Below are 22,027 nucleotides of genomic sequence, written 5' to 3'. Positions count from 1 at the left end.
ATCTTTAACGTGCACTGACATCGCACAGCACACGGGCGCCTTAGCGTTTTTATGGAGGAAAAACGCTAAGGCGAAAAACGTCGTCTGCGGCTTTTGGTTCCCCGATCTCTACGTAGACTATTACGTTTTCGCATCATGCACGGCTCAGCTAAGTAAATACCGCCGTCAAACTTGGTACGATACAAAAGTTACCATAATACGCAAACTCTCTGTGCGCAGTTTCATCGCAAATGAGCTAGCGGTTGAGGCGGGGAATCTTTTGAAAGTCTTCACGATGAAAACGCACAATACTGTATATCTTTTAGCAGATTAATTACTCCATCTTCCACATGGAATGTGCACAGTATGTCCCACAAATCCTCTTGAATAACGTTGTCATAGGCTCCCCTGATATCCAGAAATGCTAGCCACAGGGGCCTGTGTTCCTTTTCGTCAATGAAAACAGATTGTCCTCCGAAAATCAGGGGCGACGGCGCCCTGGGGTGCCTGTATGCACCATACTGCGCTCCTGACAACAGCGCCGCCGCGCGATAGTCACGCGTGCGGGGGGGGGGGGGGGGGCAATGTCGCCCTAACTGGCATCTTTGTGGCTTGAGTTGGCTGGGATTTGTCGTTTCAGCAGAATATCCATCTTTGTACGGCTTTTGGCGCTTGAGAAGGAGAGTTTTCTGCGAGTAATTATTGAATATGCCTAACCCCTTCGCAATGAACAAAAACAAAAGATGGAACTGGCTTATCTTGGGATAAAGTTAAATGTTCCATACTGTCCGATGCTGCAGTAGCAGTTGTTACTTCCCTGTAAGGCACCCCACGATAATTACCAACGTGAAAAAAGGAAAAAAAAAATAAGATACAGCTTATTTTCTTCTTTTGTCTCAATAATAAATTAAAAAAACCTTAGCGGAAATAGATTATGCTAAGATTTAAGTAAACTGAGTAATGATTGCTTCTATGCGTCTATTTTGTTCTTTCTCCTTCATTCTCGTCCGCGCAAGCCAGCAGCCTGCCATCACCTTCCTTCGTGGTCAGTCATCTGTCGGCCATATTAGGTGCCCACCTCCGTTTCGAAGATTATTGAATCGCAGAGTGTTTGTACTACCTCGGGACTCTGCTGTGCGCCCGGGGCCCGCGTCGACCGGAAAGAGCCAGCCAGGTGAGCTCTGTTCTCCCCGCGCCCTGCCTTCGAGTCGCGCCCTTCCGATTCATTCCCGAGCTGCGTATACGTCGGCCTGTGCCTGTGCGCCAGGCTGGCCCAAGCTTGGAAGCTGGGTCAGCCTGATTGCCAGCTCGGTCCCAGGACGCGCGCCGTCCATCGGGGTCGAAGACGGCGAAGAATCGCGGTGCTCGCTCCGCCGCGGCCGTCTTTGTTCGTCCCGTGGGAGAATACAGCTCGCGTAGAAACCGCCCGTGCGCCAGGCGTGAATACTGCCTCGCTGCTCGCACACACTCGTGTTCGGGCTTTGCTTTGCGATCGACCGCGGCGCATCTTGCAGGGAACGACGCCGTGACCGGACCTTGACCATTTCCGTCATTCCCAGCTGGTGAGTTGCCAGCGCTCGGTGCTTTTTTTTTTTTGAATTTGCGTTTCGCCCCCGCGATTGGGGGGTGCCGCGGCGTCAGTCTTTGGGCGAAGAACGCCCACAGCGGCCCGCGATAAACCTCGCATGTAAATGTTACGTCGTCGGTTTCGCCACTGAAACCAAGTCGCAGATAGCGAGCTCACTGTACCAATTTCGGCGGCAGATGCTGCGTGGCTGCGACTCGCTAGCGGCGCTTGTTTTTTTTTTTCTTTTTCCGGACGCTGGTGTGTATGAGTCGGCTGTCTGTTGTGCGATTCTTGGGACATTAGCCCTTGCTCCCGATTTTTGCTCCCTCCGCCATCGGGTCAAGTGTGTTTGTCACTTGATTTGCTTTGCCGCTTCGGAATGCATCGTGTCACGGAACCGTCCAGGCTTTGACTTGTATTCGATGAGCCAGCCATTTGGAACGCGTGCGCCGTTTAGCCCCCCCCCCCCCCCCCCCCCCCCCCCCCCCCCCCCCCCCCAACCCCCAACCAGTCAGCATTCATTTTGCTGTTGTGTGATCGTTCGGCATGCTGTGAGCGCTTCGCGATCTTTGCTGCTGCGGCTAGTGGCAGCTGGTACTATCCTAATCACAGTTAGAAAGCGCCGTGTTTCCTGGTTAACAGCGATTGAGATGGTATTTACGTCAACTAGCGAACGACGGTACGTCTCGTCGATGGAATCCTAGTTTTACTGCGACATTTTTTTCTGCTAGCCCGAATCGCAGCTAGTCAGTCTGTGCAACAAGGCAAAGCTTTGCAATTCGGTCGTCTCAAGTCTTCTTCCATTGGTTACCCCAGAAATAAGTTTTTTGCCTTCAGCTTCTGGTAATTAATAATAATTGGTTTTGGGGGAAAGGAAATGGCGCAGTATTTGTCTCATATCATTGGACACCTGAACCACGCCGTAAGGGAAGGGATAAAGGAGGGAGTGAAAGAAGAAAGGAAGAGGTGCCGTAGTGGAGGGCTCCAGAATAATTTCGACCACCTGGGGATCTTTAACGTGCACTGACATCGCACAGCACACGAGCGCCTTAGCGTTTTTTCCTCCATAAAAACGCAGCCGCCGTAGTCGGGTTCGAACCCGGGAACTCTGGTAGGTGTTTACTTTTGGTGCTGTGCTGATCGTGGCGAGGCAGTAGGTGCAGCAGAGATTACCCAAGGATTTGTTACGATGTATATGCATGTAGGCTTGCCCAGTGTGCGGATAGTGTTGCGGATTATACGAAATAGCTTTATTGATGCCCCCCCCCCCTCCGGGCCTGTTTTTTTTTCTACTGATCCAGGGCGACTACGCGAATTTTTTTTTTCGAGGCCACAATACCAACTTAAGCTTTTTATCCATTTCCTGTTTGTGCATTGGATGAAGTTTATGCGGGCGGTAGTTTTGGTCCATTGCAGTTTGTAGGCCTTCCTTGCAGTGTGATGCATTGTGGCCACCACTCTACTTTGGCAGCTTGTAGCATGTGTGACTGTGCGTGCAAGCATTATTTGGTAATAAATAAGCATGCTGTGCATTACTGACAATTTGTGGGAGACAAGCTGTGCCTGTTTTGCATGTGCACAACTTGGTAGTTATTTGCTTTGTGATTCTTAGCATATCTTGCAGGTGGTGAACAGTGCAGTTAGTGATGGTGTTCTTTCGTTGCAGCACCTTAGTCACTTTTATGATGGGACATTGTGAGCACTCTTTGCAGGCATGTCCTGCTGCTTCGCAGCACATTCTAGTCGTTGCTCATTGCACGCTGCCTTTCTATGGGGATGTTCGGGTTGACCTTTTTTGTGTCATTCATTATCTCTGTTTCTAGATATGAAGGTGCAGCCTATCATGCTATCTCCACTTGCCTTGTTAAGCTTTCTCCTCTTGGCATGCCCAGTAATTAATGCTGTGGCATGTGTTTGGCTGATAGCAAATTGCTGCCTGCCCCCATGTGAACTACCCCACTGCACATTTTTTTTTGTCATTTCATGCCATTACTAATTGAGCTCAATTCGAGGCATGGGCAGCAGGATTCACTTTGTGAAACCGGCTGCCCTCATGAGCACAGCCTTTTTTTATTTGATTCTTGAGCATTCGATTGCTGGGCAAACGTGTTCGCAAAGGTTCCATGAAAGGAGTAATCTTAGTTGACATGCACATTGTGTGGCCACACATGCACCAAGAAGCAAGAATGGAAAGTCACTCTTTTTTTCATGCAATGGGCATTTCAACCGGGTCTCGACATCGTCTGGGCCTTGGTGAAATACTGCTTCCATCTTGCTGTGTAACACGCATTTCTCCTGCTGGGGAGGGCTGTAGAAGGGTAAAACAGCGCTGATATATCGTTGTGAAAAAGCAAAACCATGCATAAAGTTCTCTTTCGACACAGTCTACTCATCACCCAGTGAGGCCCATTCTGTCTGCCTCTGGGGCTTGTTTTGATGATGGTGCAATCTCTGGGAAGCAAGGTCAAATGAAATTACAAGAGTCAATTTGTTTAAATGCTCTGCAGCAGGTGATCATTGCTGCTGTTTGTAACCAGGGCTGTATAGGTGAACCAGTGGTGGTTCTGTAACGCATGCATTTTTTCAGCAACATAGTAGAGAAGTGTTTATGCTCCCATGATTCTGTCTGTGGTGGCCATATGCAACATGTTACAGCTATGCAGCTTGCATGATGGCATCAGTATGGAAAAGTGTTGGTTTACAACACTGCTTTGCTCACGCTTTTTTTTTTTGTGGAGTTGGAAAGTGTGCGATTCCGAACTGTCTCACTCCATTGCGATATTGTGATTGCTGCCATCCAAGAACGAGGTAGATTTCCGGGTGTCCTTGCAAAATAAGTTTGTACCTAGCATAATTAAAGCTACTTGCGATAGTCTCAGTTGGCCACCTGAAATGGCATTGTGTGCCAAGTTTTCAGTGGTTGTTAAGAGCTCATGTGAGATCTCTTCTTAAAGGAAGTGACATCGTTGGTTGCAGGTGACCCATCCAGAGCGGAAGAAACTGATAGCAGCAGCCAGCAGGATGACTGCCGGGCCATACAACTACTCGTACATCTTCAAGTACATCATAATTGGGGACATGGGCGTGGGCAAGTCGTGCCTGCTGCACCAGTTCACTGAAAAGAAGTTCATGGCTGACTGCCCGCACACCATAGGTGTCGAATTTGGCACACGCATCATTGAGGTATGCGGTCAGAAGATCAAGCTCCAGATCTGGGACACAGCTGGCCAGGAGCGCTTTCGCGCGGTCACCCGGTCCTACTATCGTGGTGCCGCTGGCGCTCTGATGGTCTACGACATCACCAGGTGCTCGCGACTTTTATTGCCACCGGACACTCGCAAACTTTTACTGCTTCATGTTTGTGATCTCAGGGATCACAAACATGCAGCAGGCAACACTGTGGGCAATGCAAGGGCACTGTGGTGGAGGGCTGTGGATTAATCTAATTGGGAAACGTCCACTGCAGTATGCCTCATTGTGCTTGGTGTTGTTTTGGCATAGCAGCTTTGTCTTGCAAAACGGTAGTTCTGTAACTGGAGGGTGTTATGCCTGCCAGCAAATGTTGGCACGTTTAGCTAGTCCTCGGTTTGTTTCTTAGTGCGGTACCACTAAGGTACCACTAAGTGCCACTGGCAGGCAGCCCACCTGCCCACCGGGTTGTGTGCGGCTTGCCAGGTGTACACAGGCCTTCACTTGGGTGAAGGTGTGCGCGCACCTGTTCGAAGGCCTCCAGAATAAATGCCTTCCGGGTAAAGGCCTTTAGCATGTAAGGACCTTAAGTGCACACCTTAACTAGTGCTACTGCACGAAATTGCACACTTAGTCATGCTAAAGTCTTTTTTTTTTTAAATTTATGCTATTGTTTTCAATGCACTGATTAGTGCATCTTTATATTAGAGAGATTGGGTTTTTTATTGGCTTACAATGCCTATGGTATTTTAGCGTTTTCGTGTCTAGTCTAAGGCCGTGCAGTTGCCAACATCGACAAGTGATTATGTGGGAGGACAGTGTGATGCCCCATTTTATTTTGCGTGGAATCGCTTGGAAAAAGTCAGCCGTGTTTTCTGCTGCATAGGAACTGAAGAAGTGCTTGTCAGTGCTGTACCTTAAAGGTCTGACCATGAAAAGTATAGCAGCTGATAAGCAGGACTTCAGTTGGTAGCCCATTGTTCTCTTGCAGTCCTGTATCTATGCAAGATTGTTTCTCACATGGTTGCATTACTTGTAACTGTGTAAGGTTGTGCATTCAAAATGCAGGAGTTTGTGAGCCTCAAAGGCAAGTATGGCTACATATGGAGGCCAGCTGCACTGTGCTTTTCAGCACTAGGAAGACTGCAGTGTTTCTCAGTGTGTGTATATATATATATATATATATATATATATATATATATATATATATATATATATATATATATATATATATATATATATATAATATATATATATATATATATATATATATATATATATATATATCTCTTGGTAGCTGCCATTCTTATGTTTTGGCCCTATTATGTGGTGCTAAAAAGAGTTGATGAACGTGTATTTACCTTGTCCATGTCTCCTGGGCAGCTTTGGGGGCATGCGGGGATGAACAGCCATGAGCTTAAGGTGCTCGGTGAGCCCGTTCGTTTGTGGGGGGCACGTGGCAGTTCTTTTGATGGTCGATGCGGCTTAGGCATGAGATCTGTGACATAAGTTGGGAAATAAATGCTGCATCACGATCAGTGATCAGGATCTCTGGGGCATCGTGATGAAGAACAGTTGACTGCAATGAAAAAAATTGAGGATAAAGCTTGCGATTCAGCGTGCATGTGTGGGAGCCCCTTGTAATGGCGCTCCATCGGTTCCATGACTTCGATGTAGGAAAAGGTCCGAGCAGATTCGTATTGGCTTGCTAGAACGGAATTGTTGGTAGCGTGATGGGGTGAAGACGTCCTGCGGGCTGCACTTATGGCAGGTCCTGGTGTAATGATGAAAGTTCTTCGTCAGCTGCAGCCAATAGTACTTAAGAGTGTATTCGTGTGAGCATTCAATGGAATCCCAAATGTCCCTAGGTTGGGTCATCATGAGAGGCTTCCATAATCTCCTCTCGTAGCTCAGCGGGCACAACGAGGTTCAAGACCTCGGACTGTGCCTGCTTGACCCTCTAAATGTGCGCGATCACTCTGTGGGGTTCCATGTCGAGTCTCTGCTGCGTTGCCATATCAGTGGTACTCAAGGGCTCCTAGAAAGGTGTCTTCATTGTCGTCATTTGCATCTGTAAAGGCTGGTTCTGCGGGAGCTGTGGACAGGCAGTCGGCATCAGTGTGCAAAAAGCTGTGGGTTTAAGCATTTTTTGTGGACACTTGTGTCCATAGCCATGCTCTCATTTTTGATGCAGTTGTTGTGGACATCAGTAGAACCGGCATAACGATGGAAAAATGACTAATCTACCTCATTTTTGTGAATACAACATAAGGGATAGTTTGAGACCTGAGGAAAAACTTTAAAGCTGATATTGCGATTATAACGAACTGCCAGACTATTCAGGCCATCCGCCATAGAGACATCTGCAACATGCAGATGATGGTGGGTTGTGGCACCCCGGTTTCCCGAGCATCCGTAGGGGCATAACTGCAGCGGGGTGTTAGTAAGCAGTGCGCCGCCACGGACCTGAGCGTCCATGCTTAGCCGTGCGTGGCTCAGCCGTTTCCGAGGAAAAGGGGATCCTGGTGTTCGAGCTGATACTGAGTGTTTGGACCTTTAAGGCCCGTCGGCGGAGGCAGCAAACATCCTTGGCCCCAGCTTCCTGTAGACGGCACCTGTGGCCTCACCCAACCGGGGGAAATCGGCAGTCGCCTTTTCCTGTCCTCTTTTCCATCAGTCACTTCCTTATCGTCTCCTCCACTCTTCATGGTTTTTTCTTTTTTTTCTGGCAGAGAGGGTTAGCTTTGTGTGACAAACTATCTTGAGTTTCATCATTTTGGGTTATAGTTGTGGTGTATAGCTGACATGGGCAGGACTTGCTTGCAAATACCTACCCCTTCCCCTCGTTGGGCTCCGTGGTCAGCAGCTGGCACCATGGCTAATCAATATGTATATTTTATGGCTTCCCCCTTCCCAGAAAACAATTGCCCTCCAAATAAGAGGGCAGACGGAGTCGCAGCTGAATTTTGCTGGGAAGTGAAAGAAACATTCCCAAAGTATGCTGTTCTTCGTAGCGAAGAAGCAGAAAAGTCTGCAACAAGTATGTCTCCTTTCTTAGTCTCGAAATGTAAACTGATGCCTTGGGTCCAGGCTACAAAATATCAAATATGCCCAGTGGTGACCTACTACTAAGGTTCAGAGATACTGTCCAGTACTCCAAACTTTCCAGCCTAGTGTCCATTGGGGACATCCCAGTGTCAATCACTGCACTGCAGCGTGCCTGGACTTATTCAAGAATTGCCAGTCCTAGCTGCTGAGTGGAAAATTTTCCTGAAAGCTGCTCAGGAACTGATGTTCTGTGGCGGAAACCTTGCGCCATTTCTTTCTAAGCAAGATGAACAGGGTGAAGTTTTCAATGTCCCATACTTCTGGGCTGGAATGGAAGAAGTGACCCTCTTCCATGTGCTCAAAAAATAACTTGCATGTTTCATGCATCTAGTGCTTCCTGTAAATTTTGTGACTTCCTTATTCTGCATCCATGAAGTTTAGAATTTTCCAGTGGAAATAATTGGAGACCTTCATTGTGGCGTCGAGCTCTTATAGCCGAAGGGCCCACTAAAAAGGTCCTGCAGGGTCTCTTGAGATTGGTCAGCCGACATAATGTGATGGTCAGCGACCAACTTGAACAGGCATCTGTACAAGTAGGGTTTGACCTTTGTAATCACTCAAACAACTGTGAGCCATTCGTTGTCTGTCATCAGGTAATTAGTTTATGCGTTGCATAATACCCGACTTGCGCACGCAGTGACACACGCAGCACTGGTGATAGAGAAATGCGCAGAATATAATCAACCCCTATATATAGCCTTCATTGATTACGAGAAAGCATTCGACCCAGTGGAAACATCTGCAGTCATACAGGCATTGCGTAATCAGGGTGTAGATGAGCCTTATGTCAGAATACCGGAAGATATATATAGGAACTGCACAGCTACCATGGTCCTCCATAAAGTCAGCAATAAAATTCCAATAAGGAAGGGCGTCAGGCAAGGAGACACGATCTCGCCAATGCTGTTCACCGCCTGTTTACAGGAGGTATTCCAAGGCCTGAATTAGGAACAGTTGGGGATAAGAGTTAATGGAGAGTACCTAAATAATCTTCGATTCGCTGATGAGATTGCCTTGCTGGGTCAGTCAGGAGATTAACTGCAAATTATGATCAATGGGTTAGACAGGCAGAGCAGAACGATGGGTCTAAAAATTAACATGCAGAAAACCAAAGTAATGTTCAACAGTCTAGCAAGAGAACAGCAGTTCACAATTGGCAGCGAGGTGCTGAAAGTGGTAAAGTAATATGTCTACTTAGGGCAGGTAGTGACTGCTGATCCAGATCATGAGAGGGAAATAACGAAGGATAAGAATGGGGTGGAGCACATATGGCAGGTTATCTCATATCATGAATAGCAGGCTACCAGTATCCCTCAAGAGGAAGGTGTTCAGCAGCTGTGTCTTACCTGTACTCACCTATGGGGCAGAAACTGGGAGGCTAACGAAAAGGGTTCAGCTTAAGTTAAGGACAATGCAGCGGGCCATGGAAATAAAAGTGATAGGTGTAACGTCAAGAGACCGAAAGTGGGCAGAGTGGTTGAGAGAACAAATGACATCCGAGTTGAGATCAAGAGGAAGAAATGGGCTTGGGCAGGGCATGTAATGCGAAGGCAAGATAACCGCTGGTCCTTAAAGGTAACTGAGTGGATCTAAGAGAAGGCAAGCATAGCAAGGTTAGGTGGGCGGATAAGATTAGGAAGTTTGCAGGCATAGGGTGGATGCAGCTGGCAAAGGACAGGGTTAATTAGACATGGGAGAGGCCTTTGACGTGCAGTGGGTGTAGTCAGGCTGATGATGATGATATGTGAACCTCAGCCTCGGTGTCCGGGTCATTTCGTTTAAGACGGTTGAATGCATGGTGCTGCTCATCAGATCAGTGGAAGGTGATATTCTCTTTTGTGAGGAGAGTAAGTAGAGCAGTGATATGAGAGATGTGAACAAAGCATTTGTAGTGCATGCATGGCATTCTTGTACGATGGTGTCTGGAAGGAGTTGATGGCAGCGGCCTTATCGGGATCAGGATGGACAGCTTCGTTGCTGATGGCATGGCTGAGATCGTAGGCTTGAGAGCGAGTCCGGTGCTTTGGATAGCCTGTAGGACGACTTTAAGGCAGACAAATGTTCATGGAACGTGCTTTGAAAAAATAACTTCATTAAGGTAGACCAGGCATATTTGCTGTTTTAGGCCGACCAGTACTGTGTCCATTGCACACTGAAAGGTGGCTGGCACAGTACCGAGCCCTTAAAGGGGCTTGAAAGGGACTTGAAGGACGTTGCTGCACGAATATCCTCTAGCAAGAATTTTTTTAATACCTTTTGTAGAAGCTTGGAGTAAATTTGTATTAAGAGAGCAAATTACTCATTGGCATCCACCCAAGCGCAGCCTTACGTCTGCAGAGGAAAGCTATACAGCTTTCACAGAAACTTCGTAGTAAAAGATAAATTCGTCCTGGTCCGGGGTCCGAACCCAGGACCACTGCTGGAGCAGTCACTCTACCAACTGAGCTAACTGGGACAGCTAGCAATGGTAGGGCGAGACAGTGGTGAGAGAGGCGACACAGGCCCGGCGGCGACGGCAGCGGCAACGTACACGATCGTCGATCTGTCAGCAATCAACCGGCTGTTCGAAAAAACCGTGTGCCGCCAGTGCGGTGGCGACGTGTCCATCCAGAAAAGCACTCGCGAATACTGTGTTGCTGTACAGTTGTGCTTGGAGTGTTCTGTTTGCGGCGATGTCGTGCGCGAGTGGAGTTCCCAGCGTCTATCTTGAAGCGCAAAGTGCAATCCCTTCCAGGTAAATATTCTTGCTGCCCGGGCTGCGCTAACCACAGGGAATGGCCAAACAGCACTGAATGACTTTTTTTCAACCATGGGAATCTCCCACAGGGGTCTTCACAACAAGACCTACCAAGCACACCTCAAGTATAAGTTGAAGTCTGCCGCGACGCTAGCTGCTGAAACTGTGCTGACTGATTGTGCTTCCTCAGTGAAAGAACTATACAGAGAACTGAATTTTGGTAATCCCGGAAATATCGCAGTCTGTTTCGATGGGACGTGGATGACGAGAGGGCACCAGTCCCACATTGGTGTGGGCTCTGTCATAGAGCTTTTTTCAGGCTATGTGTTAGACTATGTAGTGCTGTGCAAGTACTGCCTTGGCTGCAAAAATGCACACAAAGAGGAGGACCCCCAGTACAACGCATGGAAGGCACAGCATGTATGCCAAAAGAATAGACTCAAAATCCGGGCAGATGGAGGTGGATGCAGCTCTGATGCTCTTCCAACGACCATTGGAGCGGCACGGCCTGCACTACACCACAATGCTCTACGATGGAGATAGCAAGCATTTTCGTGCGGTAGAGGAAGCAAAGGTATATGGTTTTATACCAGTTGAAAAAAAGAAGATTGTACAAATCATGTACAAAAGCGGATGGGCAGTGCTTTGCGCAATCTTCTCCAAAAGCACAAAGCAGAGGATTGTGAAAGGTTGAGTGGTAAAGGTTGACTGACTGCAGACCTTATCACCAAACTCAGCAATTACTATGGTTGGGCACTAAAATCTAATGCAGGCGATGTTGAGCAAATGCATCGGGCAGTAATGGCCACATATTATCATGTGACGTCGACCGACAAGCGCCCAAACCATGGCCTATGCCCACAAGGCACCAACTCGTGGTGCAAACAGAATGCTGTGATTGCAAGGGGACAGCAGCCACCGAAACACCGTTACAACCTGCCCGACTACGTCAGCCAAGCATTGCTACCTGTGTACAAGCGCCTTGCACACAAAGACTTACTCAACAGATGCCAGCGAGGACAAACGCAGAATGCAAATGAGGCACTGCATTCAGTGATTTGGTCCTTGATGCCCAAGACAAAGCATGCTTCACTGATATCTCTTGAAGCGGCTGTCGCTGAGGCAGTCATGCGGTTTAATTCTGGGACACAGGAGGCTGCGTCACGCATTCTGCAAGAGCTCCAAGTGGAACAAAACCACATAGCCAGCCAGAGGGCACAGGAGAAAGACTCTCGCCGAGCTATAGGCTCCGAGCGGAAGCGTGCAGCCTCAGCCTGCTTCATCTCTGCCGCAAAGCGATGTCACCAAAGAAAAACTGATGAACATTACTCGCCTGGGGCATTCTGAAGCTAGACTTTTTTTGCACAACTGTGCATAAAGAAAGCATGGGAAACGTTGTAATTTGTTTTTCGCAATTTTCTCAGTTCGATTATTTTCGTCACATGGCAGTCTACTGACAAGCCTATCTCTGCTTCTGCTCATCAGATTTTGGTAACTTTTGTGTCGTTTTGTAGCTAAATAGGTGGTGATTGCAATAAGGGTTTCAGATGGTAGCTAGGTGTAAACGCAAATTTATTTGCTAAAATTAACGTTAACTAAAATTTCAGTTCAACCACAACTTTGGATGACCACAACTTTTGAACTAGAAGAGCTAGAAACATGCTATTACCCTTGGTGCAATCCTTGATCCTTCTAGAATCTAGCAACATACAGATTATGAGAATCTGTTCAGCAGCTTTCTCTAAAACCCTGTCAGAAGCTCTTCTCATAAAAAACTACATACAATAGAAAGAAAAAAGAAGTTGTAGAAACTAATTTCATATTTGAGATCAGCATGCTGAAATATATGTACGTACAAATTTTCCTGGCAATAACTTCAATATTAAAAATTTTTTCACAAAGACCCATGTCCCCCCTTAAACCTGGACTCCATGTACGCGAAAACTCACGCGAACTCGACGGCGGCAAGCGACGAGCGACGCTGTCGCGCGAAGCAAAAATGCATGTGTCGCTTGCCGTGTCGCTCGGATCTGCACCCACAGAAAATTTCGCTCGTCGCCCGGAAGTCCCCCACGCGACTGGCCAACCAGAGCCCCCCAAAACAGTTTCCGGTTTGTCTACAGTTTCTCACGGGTACATCTCACGAAACCCGCCCGTCGTCTTGGTCATCGCCACCGTCGATAAAATGTTTGGTTTTGTAGCTGAGAGGCAGACCCGCATGATTTAAATAATTAAAACAATCTACTTGTTGGGTGCGGAGGGCTAACAGCATTTGGAGTGGGCTACGCAAGCGGGCGTACTGCAGGGAGAGATGCGTGTCAAGCCGCGGGTACCGGCGCTCGATCCACCGTGCCGCTGCGCTCTAACTGTGCAGAAACACTCGCGGCGCGCATTCTCACTGGTAAATTATAGTTTGCTCACTTACAATCAAACTGCGGTGACAGTTTATGAGAGTGTTTTTACTAAGCCGGAGTGCACAGGCACCGAACGAAAGCACACCTCCCCCGTGAACCCGTGATGTGACTTCGTCTCCGCAAGCACGCCTTTGGCTATCTCCACTGCCGCTACACCGCTGCCGTAGAGGAAATATTCCTTTGGCCCTGACTATGAGGCACACTCACAAAATTTTAAGAAAGAGAACAGGTTACGGGCATGTTTCTAAGCTTGAGTGCGCAAAGCACGGAATCCGCTGTGCACGTCGCGGGTTCGCGTCTCCTGCCGCCTTCGCTTGCATGGAGGTTGCCCACAAGCGACGGAGCGAACGCCAGCCGTCGCCTTCGCGTTCGCGTGAGTTTTCGCGTACATGGAGTCCAGGCTTTAAGGTGTGAGGCCGCTTTGAAAGGTCAATATTTTTGAAAAGAAATCAATTTTGATAATTTGTCGTATCAAAATGCCTATTCATTTGCTGAAATAACTGCAACAGAAATTATTTCTAAATAACTGTTCCAAAGATACAGCCAAATTTGTTATCCCCTGTGCATCTCTGGGAACCAAATTACTTCAAAATATAATACGTAATATTTGCAGCATTAGTTAGATTCTCTTCATTTTTCAGTTTAGACTAATAATAGTTTGGTACCATCTATGTCCATTTTTGTTTGTATTTAAGGACTGCAGTGCCCTCAAAAGCGACGCAAGGCGTTAGGAACACACTGAATGGTTATGTCAGCCCACCAATAACACTGAAGTTTGGTTTGTACAATGCCGTGTATCAGTTCAAGAAGGGTAAGAGAGGGACGCTAGGCATTTTTGAAAAAGCAGAATGGGATCAAACCTGGTCCGCAAACACAGAGCTTGCCTGACAGTGACCAACAGCATATCTGGAAGTCTTCCAGTCGGTCTACTGATGCTGTAAAAAACACGAGAAAAAAAAGAGTTGCAGCACGAGCAAAAACCAAGAGTGAGGAGGTGCTGAGCTATGGATACGGTTGATAATGGATTTTGACCCACCTGGATATTGCTTGATGGCTTCTGTCGGTATTCCAAATCTTCTTCGTTGTTTTTCTCATAACTGTCTTCTGCCATTCCTTCTTACGTGAACAATCCTAATTTTATTCCCATACAAGATTTTTATTGTAACTTTGTACACTTCTTATCTAGCTGTGCAGTGAAATGCATTAAGTAAAATTGTGCATTTTTGTTATTGCTGCATATTTAAAAAAAACTCATATGTGAAAATCTTTATTTTTGGTCATTCCACTATTGTACCATGACAGTGGTACTATCATAATTATTTTGCTTAGTTGCAGAGCTCGTTTTTGTGTATAACTGCTAAAGCAATTTGTCTTGTGGTGTACTAAATTAAAGTTATGACTGCTGCTGTCACATATATCATACTTACATGATTGTAAGCTGACTCGAATGTAAGTCGAGTCCTCCACATCACATTTCAGAAGAAAAAAAAATTGGAAGTCGTTGAAGCTTTGCCTTTAATAATAGAACGCGATAGCATTATCCCGTGGCCTCCGCTTGTCGCCAGCCGCTAGCGGCTGCCGCGTACGGCTGTACCCGTGGGCACATTCTAAAACGAAAATGTATTAGTCACTGGACTACTTGTCCACACTTTTGCCATCGTCCTCACTAGCGCTGCCGTCGTGGTGGCTGCTGTGTTCCCACAGCACGTCGTTCTAATGTTGTGCAGCGAAATCCCCCGATTCGTAAACAGCCGCATCACGTCATCGCGTGGAACAGCTGAAAATTTTGCCTGGGTGCAGCTGCCACACCTGTGTCACCTGTTGTGAATGTCGAACTTGTGGCGTAAAGAATGAGTCATATTGAATGTAGCCGTGAACGAGCGCTGGTCGCTTACCGGACCCGGAGCACAAATGACGACTACGAAGCACTACATTAAAACCTGTGAAACGCGGCTGGCAGTAGTCAGATGCTTCAAAGCCAAAGAGAAACTATGCATGAGCGACGTCGGCTCTTACGTTGGTTACCGAACTCCCCGGCACCACTGCCGTTCCGAGCGGCGATGCTGCCGCGGTTGGAACAACTTCCCTTTCATCAACTATCGACGCTTCCTTGAGTGCCCAGTGCGCAGTTAAATTTAAAAAGAAACAAACTTGGAGGACGCCTATTAAGAGTAGAACTCGAATGCGTTATTAGGCAGCCGCAGTCTCCAGCCACGTGTGGGGAGTGGGAGGGAGGAGGGGTGCCGGTTTGCTGCTTATCGACAGCTGCCATCTGCCGCCGCGCGCGGGGAAGGGTTGCTGGTTCTGCGCGTTGACAGAACAGCTGCTTAAGGCCAGCACCAAGAGCGTTGCGATGGAGCCGCACTGCAAAAATGCAACCACCCTGTAGCATACCTGATATCTCGTTTGTCTCACCTTTATTTATGGTGACATATGCTTTGGTATCGATTGTAAGTTGACCCCCCCCCCATTTTGGATTTTCAAATTTTGAAAAATGGTCTACTTACAATCATGTAAATACGGTACATTTTAGTACATTTTTGAAAATAGCAATATGAATTTTTATCAGTTTTAACTCTTTGATTAGGATGATTTTTGAGGTACGTCATTTATTTGCTGTTTGTATTTTTCCCACAAAGTTGCCTCATAGCTCAAACGCAGTCCATCTTGGGTTATGACAGCAGTCTTCTTTCTGTTTCGTCTGTTGACTTCTATATATCAATATCTGCTCCTAAGATAGATGTGTGAAAAGTAACCAACATGTCGCAGGTGATCAAGCACGTCATCGATGCGTGGGAGTGGATAGACATCCACCTTGATGGCTTTGTCGAGTCGCCGATGGTTGGCTCAAAAGCAAAGAGTTCCATTCTTTTTTTTTTCATCAGCACAACGGGCTGTATGATGGTTAAATGATGTCATCGGCCAACTTTTTCTGCACTTGATTCTGTACAGTTATGCGTTCTTTTAAAGAAGCCTGATAAGGCAACTGACGAACAGGACGAACAGTGACATCAGTAATTATTCTGTTTGCTGCTGAAGAACACCACTAACCTGAATGAACACCTGTACAGCAGATTGAAATATTTTGCATTACAGTAGCCAAGTGATTGGCAACATGAAGTGAAAAGCGCAATCTGAGATGCACACAGTGGGACGAAGAATGAGACAAACAAGGCTGACTAACAACTGAAGGACCTCATTGTGTAGAGCCTGAAAGTTTGATTTTTCAGGCTAATAAGTGGTCGAGCTGTGCCACTCTGGATTCATTGTGCAGATGGCCTGGGTAGGCAGTGGCGCACACTACTCTCCTTCTTTCTGAGGTAGGAGCGTAAGTGGGAACCTTGCCTCGTGCTGCGTCTATCCAAAGTGCTAGGCACATGCAGAGCAGTGTGCATTGTGACGTGGTAATTCTTTGCACTTGCAGTTCATGTGTTCACATGGTACCCTTGGTACCACTGCTGGTACCTGTGGGCAGTCACACGCAAGTTTAGCAGTTTAACGTCATTTTCGCTAACGGCTTATGCAATTGTTATTGGCAACACACAGTGTGATGCAGACACATGACATCTGGACATGACTGAAACATGACTTGGACACAAGCTAATATTATCACTTGTGGGCGGAACATAGCAGAGGGCGAAATTAGGCAATTTTTTTTCGAGCTACTTTTATCTCAGTAAAGTGATTTTTTAATTTGGTGGGTTTTTCTGTGTCGGGTAATGCGGAGCATTATCGGGATCCTGCCAAGTCTGAAATATCTGTCAGCAGCCATGACTCAGCATTGAGGCATAGTCGAACAAGAGCTACACAATTTGTATTGCAGGGCCCTTTAATGCTCATGTGAGTTTCATGAATGACCCTCTTAAATACACATCACAAGGCATAATTGAATGTAGATATCTTTGTTTTTGCCTTGTGTCTTCATAAGCCTGTCCTATTGTAGCTGCAGGTGGCTTGGGTTAATCTAGTGGTTGAGGCCTGTACTCTGCAGTGCTGTGCTTGAAGTGCAACACGTAACCCTTCTTTACTTAACCCATTGGGGCATTAAGCACTGTGCCATCCTGTCTTGTGCATCTTTTTGGGCAGCCAGCTGACTTGCCATGTTTGGGTGTCAGTTTGCTTGTTGTAGTTGCAGCAAGCTGGTTGGCAATTTCAAAAGCTGGCACTGGTGTACAAGGGGATGACATAAGCAGTTTGGCTGCTGCGATTATGAATTGTTTTCAGGGGTTTATATATTCATATGTGCCAACTCTCCTGATTGTATGCCATATTTCTCCCGCAAATTGTCTTCAGCATTGTTGGAATCATTTTTTTTCACAAAAAGAAACGCTGCGTGCAATATAGGTGAATCATATTTGCTAGCACGTGCTTGCTACCTCGTTGAAGCCAATGTGATTGCAACTACTGCACCCGCCTACAAATGTTTGGAGTTGCAAAATTCATGCTTTTATGATGAGCTGCCACCATTCCTGAGGGGCTGATGCATGATTTTTGGAAGGCAGGCAAGTCAGAAAGTTTGGTTTTTCTGGGAGCTGCTATGTAAACAAAGGGAGAGGCAGGTAGAGCAAGAGCATGGTGGCTGCCCAAAAAAGGAATGATGTGCAGTGCATGGCCTGCAATACATACCATCTATGCTGCTAAAGATAAGCATAGTTCAGCTGGTTTGGTTACATGCATGCACTATATAAGTCTGGGGCCCATTTTTGAGTCCCGCTCATTTGGGGAGTGGCGAAATCCAGGGTTCTGCAGCACTTGCGGGCAGCCCCGGGCACCGCGTCTGTGATGGTATGGAAGAACCCTCGGAAAGAGTCCTTTTTTTAGAAGTCATGGTGACCCGCGAACCCCCCGTGAAGTCATGGCGACCCGCGAACCCCCAAGCTACAATGGTAATCTGGCAGGCTTGTGGTGATTGATAAGTGGTGGGTGAAAGGCAGGAGTTATTGCCCAGCTGCATTGCCTCAGGCCATGGTATGTTCCCAAGCAGCCAAGGAGATAGGAAAACCTTGTGATTATTTTCTGGTCATTGTCATGGGAGCAAATTGCTGGCATGGGAAGACTTTTTTCACTGTCCAAGAGACCTCATGCACTTTGCCATGTAATGTGTGTTTGAACCTGTGCTTAGTCGCATCCTGTCAAGTTGTGCACAGCTTGGTCATTTGTTGTAGGTGCGCTTTCCGGGATTTACCCAGCTTGTGAGTGCCGAGTGTAATGTTAGCACGCGTGGCCTGGAAACCGTGTGCTGGCCAGGCCAGCACCAAACAGGGAACAAAACTAACTGGTGGCATCATTTCAATCAAGCCTGTAGGAAGCCTGCAATGCGCTGGGGGTGCTATCAGTGCCCATCTGTATGCATGGGCTGGTGGTGCCGTGAAAGCACTCCTCTTGCTAGACTGCAGTGGTACGGGAAACTGAGTTGGCTATCTTTTTGGCTGCTAAAATTGATCAATTGCTGGGTCGCGCGGCACAGGGATCAAACGCCTAATTTGGGCAATTGCCATCGGATGTTTTATTCGACTAGTCATCAAGAAGCAGCTGACAGCAGTATATATTTCCAAAATGTTTAATTTGGTTTCTGTATTATGTAGCAAACACCTCCTGGTTGGGTGGCCTGTGAAAGGGAGCGTTTTGTTCTGTAGCAAAGGCAGTGTGCACTGTAGTCTGATCACCTAGGGTCCTTACGTCCTTATTGCGCCTATTCAAATTGTTCAAACTGAACGATGGTGCGAAATGACCCATTTCATGCAATCTGGGCCTCTTCTGGACTATTACGCCATTCATAGTATGTTGCAAAACAAGTGTACTTCAGTTCCGGATTTTGTTTTTTTCGTCAGCTGTACGAGGGAGCATTTTTAAGGTTCCCGCAGAACCTGTTGGCGTGGAGTGATCACTGTGGTTATGCCCTCCAAGGTGGCGTTCTTGTCTTTCACTAACCCTGCTTAGCAGCGGCACTGCTGTTGCGATGTCGCAACACCGACACTTGACGCATGCAAGGGACAGTTTTGTTTGAATAGAGGACATTCATCCCAGACCATTGACAGTGTCGATCTGTAACTTTTGTTTTCACTATTGCCGAGGAGATTCGCTACTTTGCAAGCCTCTCTGAAGGTGGCAGGCATATTCTGATTGACTATATTGCCACCAGCAGTGTAGCAGGTCACGAATTTCCCAAGATGGCCCAGAGTTGACCCTGGCACTATTGTGAGGGGTAGCCCAGTGTGCGCAGGCAAGTTTAGAAGCTCAGTGTCAATCATTCGCTCGAAGGTGGCAGGAGGATTGCACATTCTGAAAGGCATCATGTTAAACTCATGGAGATCATTGGGGGTAGCAAAGGCGGTCTTGTCCTTGTCAGTTTCATGCATGGGAATTTGTCAGTATCCTGAGCGTAGGTAGAGATTGGAAAAACAGTTCCTTGAAGGCAGTCCAATGTGACGTCGATGCGAGGCAGCAGGCAAACATCTTTACGGTGTATCTTGTTAAGGGCACGGTTCCATACAGAAGCGCACTGAGCCATCTTTCTTCTGGATGAGAACAACAAAAGAGGACAAGGGGCTCGTTGATGGCAGGATGATGTTTCATGTGAGCATGTTAGAAACTTGTTCTTCAATGATTTTGAGTTGTGAGGAGAAAACTCGATACGGATGTCGACAAACAATGGCAGAGCCGTCCGTCTCTATGCAATGAGACGTGGCAGAAGTCTGACCTAAATCTGAGGTGCAAACATCAAAAGTCATTGTGTTTTAAAAGGATTGCTAGCAAGGTTGCCGACTGTTCAGATGTTAGGTCAGTGCTGATGGCGACCGCGAGCGCAGAGGAAGGACGCGGAGTGGGAGTATCGGCTAGTGGTGCCGCACAGGAAACAGTGTTGAGGGCAACAGGGCCTCCGTCAAAAAGAAAGCAAATAGTCGCTCCTTTTGGTAGTAATATGGACTGGGAGTAGTGTTCAACGCTGCAATGACCGTGCAACCGCGGTTGAAACAGGTGAGGCAAGAGCTATGATGTCCGAGGTTCACCGTGGAGCTGGCGTAACTAAGGCATCGCTGTCGATAGCATAGTCCAAGTTAACTATAGTGAACTCCTCACATTCAGGGCACAGAACAAAGTCAACAGCGACGAGCACACTCAGAGCAGTCAGAATTGGGTGCTAGCTCGGCGTCCGTAATGTGGATGTGGGGGTCGCAGCAAGAGATGAGGGCAGACGCCCATGACGAAGTTCCAGCCTAAGATCAGTTGAACGTATGAGGGAAGCACAACAAATTCAATATGATGCCACTGGTCGTCGATGAAAACGTGTGCGGTACATTGCCCCCTGGGCTTGATGAAAGTGCTGTTGGCTCGATGTGGGGAACCGATGTGTGGAGTTACTTTGCATAGGTAGGAACGCAAGGCGAGATGAATCGAGGAATAAATGGCGCCCGTGTCGATGACTGCCTCACCGTACACTCCTTCACTAAATACTGCTAACATGTTCGATGGGCGTCTGGGAGGAATTGCTCAGTTCATACACAAAGCAGCCCCCCCCTCAAAAAAAAAAAAACTGCTTCTGTTAGTTTTCCATTCTAGGACTGAAGGTTTGAGAGGCAAAACAAAAGTGATGACTGTCAGCCGAAAGGTGAAGGAGAGCGGCATCAAGCAGAGCGCAAGGGCCGAGAAACACCCTGGCATTCCGGAAGCGAAGGGGAGCCACGGGAACAGGTGGTGTACGGCACGGCAGAAGCATCAGGCTAGTGCACATAGGAATACTCGATGGGAGCATAATCGCATTGTTCATCTTGCTGGCGCTGACGACAGACACAGGAAATATGACCACGCATCCCACAGTAATAGCACACAGGACGGGAAGGACACCAGGCTGGACCATAACAGGCCATTTGAGAATATGTTGCCACAGTAGCCACATGGCCACACACCAGGTGCAGGACAAGGGGGAGGGGTTGGGGCGGGTGGCTGCAAAACAATTTTGGCATAGGTGGGTGTGCGACGGGCGATATTAGACATGGCAGCAGGGGCTGCGGTGCAGGTGAAAGCAGCCACTTTGATGACGCTGTGCAAATCCGGTGTAGCTGGCGGGAGATTCAAGCTTCCAGGAAGTAGGGTGGTCTGCCCGTAGTGCTCCTCCCATATTATGGCTTGGATAACGGAACGCAGGTTTCCATCAACAGGGACGCCGCTGTCACTGGGGTCTCGCTGGAGGCGGCATGACTGAAGTTCGTTGAGGCATTTACATGTAGAGGTAATGGCAGACACAATGGAGGGGTTCTGTGCCAACTAAGACGTTTAAAGCAACGGTGCTTATGCCCTTAAGAAGGTGATGAACGCACTCAAATTCTGTCATAGCAGCGTTGACTCTACGGCAAAACGCGAGGACATCCTTGGTGTAATAAGTATAGGATTTGTCAGGCTACTGCAGACAGGCATGCTTTGAAAACTTTCCTTCGCTACTCTGTTAAGGTTGGCCAGTCGGGGATGTCGTCCTCGTGATTCAGAGACCAGGTTTTTGCGACGTCAACCAAGTAGAAGACAATGTTCGGCAGTTTCTGGGAATCATCCCAGTAGTTGAAAGCACTTAGCCTGGTGTAATTGTTGAGCTATTCGTGTGTCTTTGCCGCGAAGGCCGGCAGAGATCTGGGGATCGTGACCGTCCAGGCCGGGGTAGCCGCAGCAGCAGATGTAGACGCCGGCAGAGAGGGGGTTCCGTTGCCCTCATTCATACCAGAGGGCTGGGGACACAAACGAAAAACCGGAACGGAGCTCTAGGGAGAGCAGTAAGTGGGTCCAAAGCAAGACAATCACGAATAGTGTGGAAGCAGTTGTGTGGCTGCTATCATTTGAGATAAATCTGGTCGCATTTCGTGTCAAAAACAAAATGATAAATCCAAGTGCTGGCAGTTTTGAGTGTGAAAAGCAAGCTTCACGGCAGCGTGCTTAATATTTAGGGGCAAATTGTTATTTTGGAAAACATTGTAGTGACTGCTTTTGGGTTGATTAGAAGTTGTAACATTAGTAACTGTCGAAGGGGCGTTGGTGAACTGAACA

General features: G+C 47.5%; 1 protein-coding gene across 2 annotated transcripts in view; it reads left to right on the top strand.

Annotated features, from left to right (window-relative positions):
• The first annotated feature begins 550 nt into the window (after positions 1–550).
• The window catches only part of Rab14 (RAS oncogene family member Rab14), a 76,121-nt gene continuing 54,644 nt past the window's right edge, over positions 551–22,027 (top strand). The window contains exons 1-2 of one of the 2 annotated variants that reach the window (XM_077650993.1): positions 551–1,153; positions 4,523–4,851. In XM_077650993.1, coding sequence (XP_077507119.1) covers positions 4,568–4,851 — 284 coding nt within the window. In that variant the 5' untranslated portion in view covers positions 551–1,153; positions 4,523–4,567. Of the gene's footprint in view, positions 1,542–4,522; positions 4,852–22,027 lie in introns of both variants that reach the window. The other variant, XM_077650994.1, reaches the window with a different exon arrangement.

Source organism: Amblyomma americanum, chromosome 1 (assembly GCF_052857255.1).
Source record: "Amblyomma americanum isolate KBUSLIRL-KWMA chromosome 1, ASM5285725v1, whole genome shotgun sequence".
NCBI lineage: Eukaryota > Metazoa > Arthropoda > Arachnida > Ixodida > Ixodidae > Amblyomma > Amblyomma americanum.
This window is presented reverse-complemented; position numbering and strand designations above follow the sequence as displayed.